Source organism: Diadema setosum, chromosome 6 (genome assembly GCF_964275005.1).
Source record: "Diadema setosum chromosome 6, eeDiaSeto1, whole genome shotgun sequence".
Lineage (NCBI taxonomy): Eukaryota > Metazoa > Echinodermata > Echinoidea > Diadematoida > Diadematidae > Diadema > Diadema setosum.
Genome location: NC_092690.1, coordinates 25,905,222 through 25,920,707, shown reverse-complemented (window position 1 = coordinate 25,920,707; position 15,486 = coordinate 25,905,222). Strand labels below are relative to the sequence as shown.

The 15,486-nt window shown below is 38.9% G+C and overlaps 1 protein-coding gene across 1 annotated transcript; it reads left to right on the top strand.

Moving 5' to 3' along the window:
- The first annotated feature begins 9,801 nt into the window (after positions 1 to 9,801).
- On the top strand, positions 9,802 to 13,369 carry LOC140229668 (cytochrome P450 2U1-like). Its single transcript, XM_072309912.1, has 3 exons — positions 9,802 to 10,189; positions 10,968 to 11,984; positions 13,009 to 13,369. The coding sequence occupies exons 1-3, from the start codon at positions 9,802 to 9,804 to the stop codon at positions 13,191 to 13,193; spliced, it is 1,590 nt and encodes a 529-aa protein (XP_072166013.1). The 3' UTR covers positions 13,194 to 13,369.
- The last annotated feature ends 2,117 nt before the right edge of the window (positions 13,370 to 15,486 follow it).

The following is a 15,486-nucleotide window of genomic DNA, read 5'->3' as shown; positions in this document are numbered from 1 at the left end:
TTAATTCTCAGGATATTGGTACACTTCAACTGCACAAAGGGTTATGACAAGATAAAGATCACAATGTTGAAAGAGTTCGCCTGGTTTTCATCTTTACTCATCTTCGTGCATACAAACTTTACTGTGTCCACCCTCTGACCGCTCACTGACCAATCACTGACCGTTCGGTCTCCATCCAAATGGTGTTGCGATGGACACCAATGTGTTGTGTTCAATTATCAGTATTACAGACATTCAAGTCCATGTGTTCTTGTGTTTTTTTTTTTTTTTTGTGTATCATGATGTGGAAAACGATTAAATGGATTTTGTCGTTGTCTTGTATTGTCCTCTGCGAAAATCTGTAAACGATGTTGGAACCAGGGTATTGTTTCTTGTTTTTTCCTTTATACAACCTATATTTTTTGCCATAATTGAAGTACAACTAAGATAATTGGGTTCCTGGCTCAGTGACCAGGGTATGAGCCAGAGAGAAGTTCAGAGGTTTGTGAGTAAAGTCCCACCTGGGCCTTTGTTTTTTTTTAATCAAAGTGTGTACTATTTTAAAAGCATGCGTTACCATTCACTGACACAAAGCACTGAGTGACACTAGGCTCAGTGTTTGCATGGTGTGTTTTTATGCCACGTGGATCTTTGTGTGACGAGATCAAAACCAAAAAATTAAAGATAAGATGATTAAAAAAAAGAAATGAAAAGAGAAAATGGTGAAAACATGAATGCTAATTTATAGCCTACATTTTATATAGAGATGTACATTTATAGTATGTTAACAAACACCTTGATATGTTTACCTGTATTATCGATTCTATTGTATTTATGTGTACAAACTTTGCACTATTATTACATTGGCATGCAATGTAAACTATTCTCCTGAATGGATGCCATGGTATCTGGTATTATGCTACAGCCCAAACTTTTGAATCAGAATAGTATTCCTGGCTGTGCATGGGCGAATGCAAGTGAGAAAAAGGCGGGAGCTGGTGTGGGAAGGAGTTGCTTACTGTCATTTAACCAACGACGACTGCGAAGCATCACGTATTATATATCTCGCAAACGACACTGTGCTGTAGATAGGTGTACCACTTACTTTCGTATCTTTTAAGTGTACCTTAAAATGTCGAGACGAAATTGTCTACACTGCATTTTTTTTTTTCCATTTTTCGTTTTTCACACCGAAGCTGCAGATATTCTCGCTCATTGATTACGATTGGCACGTCTCTCTTTTTCTCTCTCTCTTTTTTTTTTTTTTCTCATGACATATCTGTGGATTGAGATGTTGAGATTTAGTGTGTAATTATACGTGTGTGAGTACAAATATGCCTATATTTTGGTGTGTATACGTATTTCATACATGCATAACTATGCATATTTCTTTGCCACACTTTGTCTTTTTTTTTTTTTAATTGGTAGTGTGGCACTTTTCATACTAAACCTTGAGCGTGGAGTTTTTCCTTTCTCCAACTCTCAAGGCCCTTGTAAAAGGTGGAAGAAATTGAAAACGTGATATTGCCCTGCTGTGCCATTTGACATGTGTAATAGTTTGTCACACCCCCTTTCCCGTCATTTCCCCCACGACCAGCACCACTCCCAACTTGTGATACAAAATTTTGGTAGTCCTTCATTCCCCGTATTGCATTCTGTCATCACTTGTCATGCATATGTTTTCTCACTGCGATGGTTGCATTTTACTTATTCTGTCCATGTTATGTGTTGCTTCTGTCCATGTTGTCATATTTATAGTCATCTAGTGATTTGTGTGTGCATTTTTTTTTTATAGAGGGGCACATTTCTTCCCCCTCCCAACCCTCCCCCCCCCCCCCATCCACATCCTTCCCAGTTTTGAAAGTCTATTTTAGAAAAGAAAAAGTCTTTATATCATTTCTTGGAATGCTGAAGTGCTGAAATATATCAAGAAAATGGAATATTTAAAGTTTGTCAGTGTGACTAGCAGCATCAAACACTTCCTCGTTCGGCTGGCATACGACTGATAGCCATTTTGGCCTTAGATTTGATGTTGAGTCAACAAAAAGTTCCAAGTGTTATCTCTATTAATCTTGCAATCATGTTTGCGCAAACCAGCCGTGCGTAAGGCGGCAAAATAAAAGATTCGGGGAGGATACGAGTGTGAATGTGAGCATAATAATCACGTCGAATACAAACCAATTTTCTGCTGCCGACATCACAATCTATTGCAGACAGAGTTACACAGGTAATGGTGTTTTTGACCAATTCTTTTTTTTTTTCTTTTGGTCAGGTGTTCCATGATGTTGGTTATTATTATTTTTTTTAATATTTGAAATCCCTGGGTGTTGCACTGCTGAGAGTTTAATTTTGTTACAGATTCTTTGTACATCAGGAAATTTGCGAATGAACTTCTTCTTTTTTTCTGGCTTTCTCTCTCGTGTGTCATACATAAAAAGAAAAAAACAACAACAACAACAATTTGTGTCAATATCAGACAAAAATATTAACTTGAATCTTCTAAGATAATGTCAATGCTGTGATCACTTACACATCCAGGGATAAAGTTTGATTATGATGATTTTGCTACTGAGATGAACAGCGGTATATGACCAGATTCGGTCATGAATGAAAGAGACTATTCCAGTTTGCTCTATGAAATACTGCCAAGAATGACATTAAAGACCTTGCGATGAATAGACACGGCATCTATCCAGGGATAATCACTTGGACTTACTCTTGTTGAAACACAAATTAGCTGGTTCACAGATACAACCCGAGCATGTCCAGATAAAGGCCATTTCAGACCTTGTGACCTTGACTTGTAAATGAAGTATTGAAGAACTGGAGTGGTCTTCATAAAAACAATGTTATACAAAGATATTTGTGATGTATGAACCGGATGCATATCGAAAGGAACTTGTGAATGTTTATTCTTTTCAACCAAATTGACAAAAGAACATTTATGCCACACTTATGTCTAAAATTACCACTTTCTGCTCTGGCTTTTTTTTTTTTTTAAACAGCTCTTCTCAAAAGATTATTCAATGTTTTGTAAAGTCTGTGGTTCCAGAGGTTGTTGGTGCCCCTAGTGGCAATGCTAACTCTAAACTTCTCATTAAAGACCATGTCTTGTTCATTCTTGGATGGAGAGCACCAGTGTCCCATTCCCGACATACGCACTTGTCTCTGCCTTGCAGGGAAAGTCCCATGCTGCAGGACTTGTCCCTCCAAAACCATACTGTGGACACTTACTGGGACTTGTCCCCACTTCCGCCACAAAGCCAGATGGGTACGGGGACAAAATTTGGAGGGGAGAGTGACCTTAGGCCGTAGTTGATAGCACCCACCTATGTTCATCAAATGTGGTGGCATGCGCAATGTCTGGTTTTTATGCCACAGGGCTTGTGTCCCAAGCCCCCAATTGCCCCCACAGCTCGTGGACAGTCAAGATGGCAGTGTGGACAGTCAGTCGTAAAAAAGATAAAAAAAAATAAAAAATCTGGCAAACCAAAAACAGATAAACAGAGTATGATTCTGACTGCTTGAGTGTCAAATGGCTGGTAAGTGTAAGAGTTTCTTAAAAGAGCTCAATCGCTAACATCTGTAATAGAAATGTTCCAGTTACCCTCCTGTGTAATGTAATTGACGTTCACACATTTTTTTTTTTTTTTAAGGCTGTGTAAATTGTAGCCCCCCTCCTCTCCCCTTGTCCTTGCCTTCTTTTATTTTATTGTTTCCATTGCTTTGTTCATTTCTGTTTGAAGAAGAAAAAAATGATACATTTTGATTTCATTGTATGCAAGCTAATGTGACACTCTTTGTCTTGCCTTTTTAAGTTATGCATGTTATTCACCACATGTGTGTGTGTTGCATCCGTTATTGTTTTCATGCTTTCTTTTGTTTCTCTTTGGTATGACCAGTTTCGTGTAGAAGTTCTGAAAGCTCTCCATTTCTTACTGTGTATTTTTTTTTTATTTCTCATGCCCTTTCTTTGTATTTTTACTTCAAAATCCATTGACCACCCTGACACTAAAGTACACATAACTACACAGTTTTCCTATTAATTGTCTATGAAGTTATTGTTTATGAAGTTATTTCATTCATAATGTGAATTCCTTTGTCTATGCCCAAGTCAAGGTTGATTTCTGGACACAGCACTCCCTTTGAAACAGATCTCTTACAGTGTCTCTCATTGTGCAGTGCAAATGATTAAAAGGTGTTGTTGAAGGTTAATTCGTTGTCTGTAATGCAAAACTACAAACGTGACCGTGAGCTGATTTTAGATGTCGCAGCAGCTTGTAGAGGGAGGATAGGAAAATCCTGTGTGTTCCAAGTTGATCCTGTTTGTTTGTCTGTTTTTTAATGCTTTTTAGAGTGAAAAAAAAAAATGAGCCAATGGTGCAAAATTGATTAGGAGTGTTTAAATACGAGTGTGAATTGCATGGTTGGGTATCGTCAGATTTATGACTCCACCGATTAAACATTAGTGATGTTAGCAAGAGCGATAGACCCACACACATCCAGTCAGGTTGCTATGGATGCGAACATCCTATGTGGATGAGAAATCACCACAAAGAAGAGAGGTGGGAAAGATACGATGATGCTGTCGCTTTGGAATTGATGTTTGTGCGACGACTTGATTCGGGATTGTGCGTGATCTCGAGTCAGGATGTCGTTATTTGTTATTGTGAATGTCGTCAAGTACGTAGAGCGTGTTCAATTCCAAAGAATGAAGAGAAGAATTGAAATGGTCAGCTCTTTAGCATGTGATCGTCAAGAATATTTGCATTATATTTCAGAAAAGAGTGAAGAAAAAATGACAATTAGGGAGTATTTTGCATTCTTGTGACCGATAATGATAGTCCAAATAAATACGGGGAAGCCACCATCTCCAACAAAATATTTTGTGTATCAAGAAATTGGGAAACCCTCATAAAAAAGTTCTGATTTGTTTGTTTCTTGCCTTGTGTAAAATGAAGCATATGTGTGATTTTTAACTGCCCATGTTTTTAGTCCTTTGTGTGAAATACAGCACTTTACTTGCACCGTAGCACCCGTTTTACTCGATAGGGAAATGTGGAAAATGGTTTACGCCAACAGATTTCAGGTTTTTTCCCCAACTCTCAGTCGTTTCCTGAAATCACAAGTTGCTGAAAATTTCATCATGTCTAGCTATTTTTGTATTTTGTAGTCCCAGATCAGCTGTAATTTATGCGAGAAAGGTGTGAATATGAAGCAAACTGTGTTCATAATCGCCGTGTCTCCACCCACCATACCCCACACACCTCCTTTTACAGGGGATTTTTGAATGCAGTTTGCAATAGCGTCCACGTTCATCGTGACATCGTTTTTATTAGAGACGAAAGAAGGAAGCTTCTAAAAGAGAACCTCACATCGTATGCACACTCTGTGGTCATGTTAATGTCTCATGCTGTTACATCCATAATGTGTGTCCCTCAATTCTCCATCGCCCCTCCATCTCACCAGCTTACCCTGAACTAGTGTAGAATTAGAAACAAACGACCCCAAAAATATGGGAAGTTTTTTTTAAAGAAGGTTGAAAGAGAGAGGAAAAACGACTGCCTGTTGGTTTCAACATGCTTTTTTTCTTTGTAATAAATGGTGCAAACAGATTACAGTGTGGATATTTCTCCATGGTGTTAAAAGCCGATGTTAACATCACAACCAGCATTTTTGTACTTCTTAAGTCAAGAAATGAGAGTGGTGTTAGGGGCGATCATAGAGACACTGGAAGAACAGACATCAACCTGAATAACAATTCTGTTTATCTTGTATGTGTATGTTCACCTTTCTTCTTGATGCATAGTGGTAAAGTTTTTGTCTTGTGGTTGTCTCATCTGAAGAAGAACATTCTAGTGCTAGTGGTCGACCGCATCTCAATGTCATTAACTGTATCGACTTTCGTGAATTTTCTTCTCATAACACTGTGTAATCTCAGCCCTCCACACACTGTTACATTATGCACAAACATTTCACGTCTTTTCCCTTCTTTACTTGGTGCGTGCCGGTGAAAAGGTAGACTCGTCAGCAGCGAGCGAGCGATTAGGCTGCTTGCAGATCGGAGAGGTGACATGAATCATGATGTTGTCATGTCTTACTGTGGCACTCGTTTTTGTTATTTTAAAGGGATATGTCTCTAAAAATCGGAGGAAAGTTCAAGCACAATTTCTATCACTGTATGAACACACAGTAATGTGGAAATGTCACTACTAAGTACTGCTGTTGCATTTGCAGAAGTGTTTTTGAATCATGGTATACAACAATGGAGAAAAGTTTCAATTCATTAATTACTAGGGAAGGGTTATTCTGACTTTTTTTTTTGCAAATTAGCCAAATATTGATATTGCATTATTTATAATCCTTAAGATGGATCTATATTTGTTATTGAATTCACTAGATCACAAATGCTGAAATAAAAAAAAAAAAGAGAACATAGATTATTTGTATATATAAATATCTATATGACAAAAAAATCTTGCACCTGTCTGGGTCCCATTTGTTGTCGTTTGCACTCATGCATGCATCTGTGAGAGCACAAGATTCATTTTGTGTCAGTTTGTGTGGTCGGAGGCAGCTTATGTGTGGGTATATATGTGTGTGTGTGTGTGTGTGTGTGTATGTGTGTCGTGTGTGCTTGTGAGTGTGTCTTGTATGTCTGTATGTGAACATGCGATTCAAGTTTTAAGTTTATTAACTCAGTGACCCCTACTGGGGTATGTGATTACAAAAACAATGCAAGACATGAAAATAAGTGATGTACAAAATGGCAGTGGCAGATTGATTTGACAAAATCTAGCCAAGTAGCTCAGCTAAATGACAATAACAAGGGTGAATTTTTGTATTACAAAGTTTGGTATTTTAACAGTATAGCCTTTTGCAAAGGCAGCTCGCAATAGTTTGTGGACTCGCACGCAGCGATTGCAGCTCACTACACTCGCTGTGAATGTGCACGTCCACAAATTATTGCGAGTTGCCTTTACAAAAGGCTATACATACAGTAAAGCTTGCCAGTACATGTACTTCAGGATAAAACACAAACATACAGGTTTGTTAAAAGCACCGCCTAGAATATACTTAAATTTGTCAACACTGGATCCATGAAATCAAGAGCTGATATATACAGTGGAACCTCGATATGATTAGGTCTGACACAACAAAATACCAGACACAACAAACCATCCTCTGCAGTCCCAAGAATTTATATATATCTATGATCTATGATATATCTGTATCCTCCATTAACTACAAAATACAACAAAGAACCTCATACAGTGCAAACAAAACTTATTTACACGATGCCATTGAGGATGACCTTGTTTTAAGTATTGAGTGTGCAAGTCTACGATTGAGGGTATGGGTGCTTGTGTGTGTGCATTGCTGTTTGCGTGTAAAGTGCGTCTTGCTGTGAATGTAAGGGGTCTTTGCCGTGTGTCAGTCTACATATATCAAACATTTTCATGCTAAAGTACAAGTGACATTCGGTAGGCACGATGCCATAGTCACACAATAGTGGTTAAAGCCACAAGGAGTGAGACGTGTGATAATGATACATGTAGGCCTACTTGTCTGTACACAGTAAAGCCACAATGCATTTCATATTCCTTTTACAGTAAAGTCACATAAATGGTAGGGAATTCCATCTCTGCGTAATGTTATGAGTGCAGAATGTTATGAGTCTAAAATAGTGTCTTCATGGAAACAAAATGACAACCTTGGTCATATATATACTGGCCTTATAATTAAAGGGAAATGCTGTCTTAATCTTACGCTGCTTCGCATGAAAACAGATAAATCAAGAGAAGTAGATCAATGAACATTTTGGGGGAAAATCTAGACACACATAGGAACTATGAGCTATAAAAGTTTAGAGCAGAAGGCAAATTGGCAACTGTGTTCAGTGGTTCTCTGTTCAGTTTGTACAAAAAATAATTAAAATAATTTAAAAATTAAATCACCAATTTTCACCTTTCGCAAACATTTGGGCATAGACAGAACTTGTGTATGCATATCATTTAAGAATTTTGATGAACAATTTCTTGGAAGAAAAATGAAAATTGGTGAATTTTTGTGTACAAACTGAATGGAAAGCTGCTCAGCACCTACATCAGACAGCATTGCCAACTTGTCTTACTCTAATCTTCAGTTCAAAGCTTTTTAATGTATGTCTACCCCCCCCCCCCCCAAAAAAAAAAAAAATCACTGATTTACTTCAGATTTTTCTGTTGTTTTTTATACAAAGCAACATAATGTTAGCTGCATGTAATTGTTTGATTGATATGAAATCTAACTATTAGGCCCTACATACTGTGGGCAACCTGTAATATTTGGCTAAAAGTTAATGCATTGTACACTGTATATCATATTAAAGGTAATTTAATTGGCTATCAACCTGGTAAGTCAATAAAAAGTGAAACTTTACGCATGAGTGGACACCTTTGTGTTTCTCTTCCAAGGCACAAAAGTAAAAATTGCAAGAATAAACAAGTTATCATTCATGCGTAAAGTGCTCTTCGAGATAACAATAAGAACCAAAGACAATTTAACGCAATTAGATACATGAATTAAGTTTCAAAGTTACGATCTCTACAATATCTTTGAAGCCCAAAATCTCAATAAAGGCTAAAAATGATGGAGAAAAATGGAGAATCTTGTGTCTTGTCTTGTGCCCTATTTTCATCCCCCACCCCGGTCGGAATATATGCCTACAAAGTATGATGTCGACTTTGGACATACATCAGTGAAGTAACGGGAAGCAAAACTAAGAGCATAACTATTAACCTTCGAGCTATATTGCAATTGATTAGAGTCATAGGCCTATATCATAGGCCTATAGGCTATGTCACAGACACAGGCCAATTCTGCGAAAAAAAAAGGACTGTTACTAGTATAATCATAAAGTTGCCTTGAATAGCTAGCATATATAATCTATAAACTGTTAAAATTGCTTAAAAAACAACAAACTAGTCGAAATATTTAGAAACTTAGGTTATTAATTCTTTTTTATCCCTTCATTTAATCACAGTTGCATTAAAATGAATGTGCCAGTGTAACCGCTATCACAGAATTATTAATCAAAAACTTGAGAATTCTCGTACTGCGGGGGAGTGGTGGAAATTATGCTTAATTAGGATCTGAATCAGTTTACAATAGGGTCAATTAATATTCACCGCGCTCTGTTTCATTCTCTCAGCTCATTTTACTTTTCATCATATTGACATAATAATTGATACAACCTATATTGAGACGTCGCTTCACATAATGTGAAAAAAAACAAACAAAAAACAAAAGGCCCACTGTAGTGACAAGGCTCGCCTTATCTAATCGGTAATTTGCTCAAGAGTGAAGAAATCGCCTTTGTGTGGTTCATAGTCTATCTTCAGACAAAAAGAAAATTATGCTTAGGAGAATTTCCTCTTGCTGTCGTATATCTATATTTGGGGAAAAATACTTCAATAAAACCAACCTAATTCATCTGTTTAGAGTTTGATTTTAAGCGTGTAAGGCATTGCTTTGTTTTGTTTTGTTTCGTTTTTGCTTTATAGTATTATTATTATTATTTTTTTTACCTTACCGTCCCTGGAAATAGAATACACGTGTACTATCAGGCACCGTTATTCAACGATCGCCGGGTTGTATTGTAAAAGCATAGCAATGCCAGCCGCACGCGGTAACCGGTTCATTCGCCAAAAAGACTTCTGCTACGTAATGATTACATACAAATTGTACGTAACCATCGTTGGAAGCACCTTCCGACAGGGCCTATTTTCTCACTGATTTTACGTCAACAGGAGGCAAAATCCTTCCAAGAAATAGCGCACCATGGTCAGCGAAGTGATCGGAAACCTGCTGATTGTAGATTCGACGACATTTCTAATATCTTTCGCAGTATTTCTGGTGTGTATTTACGTCTCACGGCAGCTATTCAGGACGAGATATGAGGCGCAGTCGGCGATGAAGCTTCCGCCGAGCGGGCCCCGAACCTGGCCGGTGATAGGCTGCATGCCGAGCTTGATTGGGGACGAGCCGCAGAAGCTGTTCGCGAAGATGTCGGAGAAATTTGGCCCGGTATTTTACACGAGGATAGGAGTGGTGCCCACTTTAATCCTCAACGACTTCTCTTCCATGAGAGAGGCGTTTTCCCGATCCGGAGACGATTTTGCCGACAGACCGAAGCTAGGAATGATGGAATACATTACCAAAGGACGAGGTATTTAATGTGTAGACAGTCAGTGTTAGGTCCTAGTTTGTTTACACGTTTTCTTTACCTGTCGTCAGGTTTTCTCACCCCATATCTTCCCTTTCTCCCGATCCCCATCCAGTCCTTCAAAGTAACGTGTAAACTAGTTCATCTTACAAGAGAGAGAGAGAGAGAAAATGCTTTATAGTTGCAATAACAATGCATCATTGGTGAAATAAATGGCAAGCTCTCGTTCCATTTGACTAGTAATAGAGGTCTAGTAATATGTACCCCTTCAAAGGGAGGTCTATGGGAGGGGTATCCCTTGGACACGAGGGAGCTCTTGCAATTTTTAGAATTAAATTGAATCTCAACAATGAGGAGCATACTTTGGTGGATGTTTTGAAAATTTTCAAGCGGGAAAAAAAAATTCTTAAAGCTTACCTTCAATAAGAAAGTTCACAGCTAAGATCCTGCAAAATCTTTAGATAATGCCAACAAAATAGAAATATAAGAATATCAAGCTTTAAGATTTTTTTTTTTTTTTTTTTTTTTTTTGGGGGGGAGTTCCCCCCCCCCCCCCACTCCTTAAAAGAAAATGGAGGAGGGAACACGTCCTGCCTTTCAAGCCAGGTTGCATGGCCATAGTGCGATTAGAATTTGGTTATTTAATATAGCTGTATTGTCGAGAGCAATCTGTGTTGAAGGCAGGTCTGTAAAGACCTCAGATATTTGTATTATTTGTGACTTTCATACCAGTATTCATCTAATTTTAATTTTAATAATTTTTTCATTGCTTCATATGCAGGCATTATTTCAGCCCATGTCGGAGAGAATCAACGGGAAAGGAGGCGGTTTGGTTTGGCAGCTCTGCGCTCACTCGGGATGGGCAAGTCCCGCCTCATTGAGAACATTGTCTCTGAAATTGAGACTTTGTCAGACCTGTTTACCAGTAGAAAGTCAGAACCTTTTGTTCCATTTCATGACCTCAATGTGTCTGTCTCGAACATCATCTCGTGGATTGTCTTCGGCCAACGTTTCAAGCATGACGATATCTACTTCAAGCAGTTCCTTGACATCATCCACGAAGGTCTGGAGATCTCGGAGACGACCGGTGTGACAGGCTTTATCCCTGTCCTTCAGTACTTGCCGCTTCCAGTTTGGAGGAAGCTGGCGAACAACCACCGCAAGTGGCAGGAATTTGACAGCGCCATGATCAAAGATGCCCTCAACAGACCAGAGTCGGAGGAGCCCTGCTTCGTGCAGATGTATATGGAGGAGCTCAAGCGGGTGCAGGGGGAAAAAGCGTGCAATGGAAATCCACCACATGATGGAAGCGATGGCAGCATCGGTCCCTCTACGGGCGGGGTCCCTTTCAGCGAGGACGATCTGCGGCAGACGCTTGGGGATCTCTTCGTGGCGGGAACGGACACCACAGCAACCACCCTGATGTGGGCCATCCTCTACCTGGTCCTGCATCCGGACGTCCAGCGCAAAGTCCACGAGGAGCTGGACAGAGCCATTGGGCCGGACAGGATGCCCACCCTGGAGCAACGAAAGGACATCCCTTACACCGAGGCGGTCCTGATGGAGGTCCAGCGCATGGCCACCATTGTACCACTAGCGGTCCCTCACGCCTCCACCTGCGACACAAAGCTCTTCGACTTTGACATCCCTGCGGGCACTCTGGTGCTACCGAATTTATGGGCCGTGCATTACGACCCGAAGACATGGAAGAACCCTGAGGAGTTTGTCCCTGAGAGATTTCTGAATGAGGATAGGACCGCTGTGATCCAAAGGGATGAATTCATTCCATTCTGCATTGGTAGGTTGTTTCTCTTTTATCCCCAATAGTACCCAATGGTTTAAGATTGCCTGGGATGGCTATTGGCAGTGTTGTTCCGTAGGGAAGATGTGATATTCAAATGCAATTTCTCAGAATCAAACTCCTAATGATACAATGATGGTGCTGTTTTCCAAAGTGATGAACTCTTTCCATTCTGCATTAGTACCAGTAAGTTGTTTCTTTCTAGATGTTTTTTTGAGCCTCGGGCATAATTGCGTTTTAATTAAAAATCTGAAATTTCCAAATTTCATATATATATGGTATGAACTGTATGGCAAGTTATGAGGATATGACCATGCTCACTTTGCCACAAATTGCATATTCCTATAATGTCACCGTTCGAGAACTGTTTCCTGAAAAATTAGCAAATCTTCAAAATGTCATAACTTTCTTACTTTTTACCCGATTTTGATCAAAATTTTACCGTTGAATATTGATATTTTACTCTTTTCTTCATATCAGACAAACTTATATTTGGACTGGATTTCCCCTTTAACAAGGAGATTTTGCAGGTCACAACCCTCAACATTTCTTCATTGTTGTTTTTTTTTTCTTCCGGAGACCATGAAAAATCTGATATGACCAAAGAGATTTTTCTCCTTTCCACCACTAGAGGGCGAACTATATAATGGTGTCTGAGATTTCATGGGGGCTGCTATTACCCACTTAGTAATGGCAGATTTTTTGCGTAGTGAAGTAACATCTATACAGCACGTATTTCAACTTATGAACTTTTCGCAAGTACGCACTTCCAGATTTGGCTGCTTCTTGGTTGCTCGTTTGCTAGGGTGTTAGCATGAGGGGTGAGCCTACCGCCGTCTTCCAGTGCTCCCCGTGCGCTCACAAAGCAATAGTACAGGGCGTATGCATACTCTGCACTCTTGTACTTACTGGGGAAAAGCTCCTTGGATATAACAAGGCAATCATCATGCTTTTTAGGTCCTCGTTATAAACCAGTTTTCCTGTGTTTACATTTTTTTCTCTCTCTGTTTGGTCATCACAGGTCGGAGGAAGTGCTTGGGTGAGCAGCTGGCTAAGATGGAACTCTACTTCTTCTTCACCCACCTCCTCCACCGATTCGAGTTCCGACTACCAGAGGGCGCTCCACGCCCTAGCACCGTGGGGAAAGTGGGGGCCACCCGAATCCCCATGCCATACCAAGTCTGTGCAATACCTCGCAATCCATAAAGTCAGATGTTTTTATCTCTTTTAATACTGTTTGATAAAAAATGCATTGTTTTATTGTTGACATAGTAAAATTTGTTCGTGAATTAACCCGTTCCATACTGAATTCTGAAATGCCCATACTCTCAGCATGCAGGTCACTGGGTTCCTGTACGGAACGGGTTAACTGCAGCTGTCAGTTTTCGAGATTTCATTGAATACATCAGTACATTGTATACCATTTCATAAGGTATGTTCACTTTTAAATGTCAGGTACAGAACTATATTTTGTATGTAAATGTTGTTACCAGAGATAATAAAAATAAAGAGAAAACCTAGCAAGAAAACATGCACACACACACACACACACACACACACACACACACACACACACACACACACACACACATTAACCAAACACAGGGTACATTCCTTGCACGGACATAAACCAGTCCCAAATATACCCAGAGTTTTTGGACGGGACTAAAATAGCATTTGCAATGTGATACATATATAAATGTGAGCTTTGAAGTCCAGATGTCTCTGTAGATGGCATGAATGCAGCAATGTAGTAGAATACATCAGTGGAGTGCGAAGAAAATCAGATACTCTGTTCAAAAGTTATGAATCATGATGAATGTTTGTGGTGGAAAAAAAATACCCTTTCACTGGTTTCCACAGAAATGTATACGGACCTCACTCTAGACAACAGGGGGACTCTAAACTCTAAACTCTAAACCTACTGAGTTTGTGTAAAAAAAATGGCTAGTTTTCATCTAGCATGTCCTCTTGAGGTCCTCCTAGACAGGGGGACTCTAAATGGGGTATATGTTTCACTTCCTTAACTCTTAAATAGTAATTTGTGTTACAATGCTATCCAACTTCTACAAGTTGCATTTACAATAAAGAGATTTTTTTTTTTAAAACTAATTATGCACATTACACAATTACTGTTATGTTTGTGTAAAAGTCTGCATTCTTCTTTTTTTTTGAGATGGAGAGATGAGAGAAGCAAATGGCATCATATGTTATGAAGTGTGTGCTAGGTGAGAAATTGACTTCAGGTAGGGTATATTTTTACTAGGTTACATGAAAGGATGTGACAAAATCTCAACTAGTGTTTGATCATTATTACATCCACTACATATTAAAAAGCTCACTTGAATGATGGGGTGGCATTGTTATTCTCATAGTTAAAGGGAGTGTACAGTACTGGTTGAGGTGGGGATTCATGTTTTGAACATTCCTAAGTGAGATAATGAGAAACCTCTCATGAAATATGAAAGAGCATGTAATTTTAAGAATGATTCAATGTTTATTTAATGAAAATTGGTTTTCAAATGGCCGAGATATCCAAAAAAGTGATAATAATAAAAGGCGACAGGCCACGCCTTTTATTAGGATCTCTTTGTTACACCTTGTTTTCGGATAGCTCAGCCATTTCAAAGCCGATTTCCATGACATAAACTTTTGATACCCCATAGAATTGCATGCTCTCTGACATCTCATAGAGTGGTTTCTGAATATCTCGCAAAACGTTAAAAGCTAAATCCTCACCTCAACCAGAACTGTACACACCCTTTACAACCCAGAAAATGTAGGACATTGTCATTGTAGATGTGGCGTGATGTTAATGGCGTGCACTTTTTAAATATGTTTTTAACTTTGCTCAGTGCAATGGTGATTTCATATGTGCAGCTACATGTATTTACTGTAATATCGTCCATTTAAATGAGCAATGTGTGTGAACCTAATGTGGCGATTTTAGTTGGCGATACTGAATGTGTTTTTATACCATGAATGCTTGTGTGTTTCTTTTTGGTAAGGAATGATTTAGTGTGTTCGCAAATGTGATCAAACTTCTTCCTGGGTGGTTGATTTTACAGTCGGGGTAAACTTGAACAAATCATGCCACTCTGATCCATGCTGTGTGATAAACATGAAGGATCTAGTCTGCAATCATTAATTTTGTTGAGATGTAAATGCTGTGTATTTTAAGACACATTGAATGTTGAAAACTTGTTCATTATGGCAGTGATTACATCATGATTACATCATTCTGAGATTTCACCTGTGTTCCTAATACATCATGTATGTGTGAGCTTAACATGGCGATATGATTGTTGACGCTTAATATGTGTTTGTCATTGTTACATCCATTTTTATTGTGTTTGCCTAAAGAAATAAAAATTGTGATACACAAATTGTTAATCCCTCGTTATTCTGTTTATTTAGATCAAGTTTTCAATGTGGTTTCAGTTGGTATTCTTGTTTTTGGCGAGGATTTACCGGTAGTGGTCTTGTGTTATTCTCATAC

Coding starts and splice junctions, on each gene's coding strand:
- LOC140229668 (XM_072309912.1), top strand. CDS start 9,802: ATGGTCAGCGAAGTGATCGGAAACCTGCTGATTGTAGATTCGACGACA. Junction 10,190..10,967: donor ATACATTACCAAAGGACGAG/GTATTTAATGTG, acceptor CTTCATATGCAG/GCATTATTTCAGCCCATGTC. Junction 11,985..13,008: donor ATTCATTCCATTCTGCATTG/GTAGGTTGTTTC, acceptor TGGTCATCACAG/GTCGGAGGAAGTGCTTGGGT.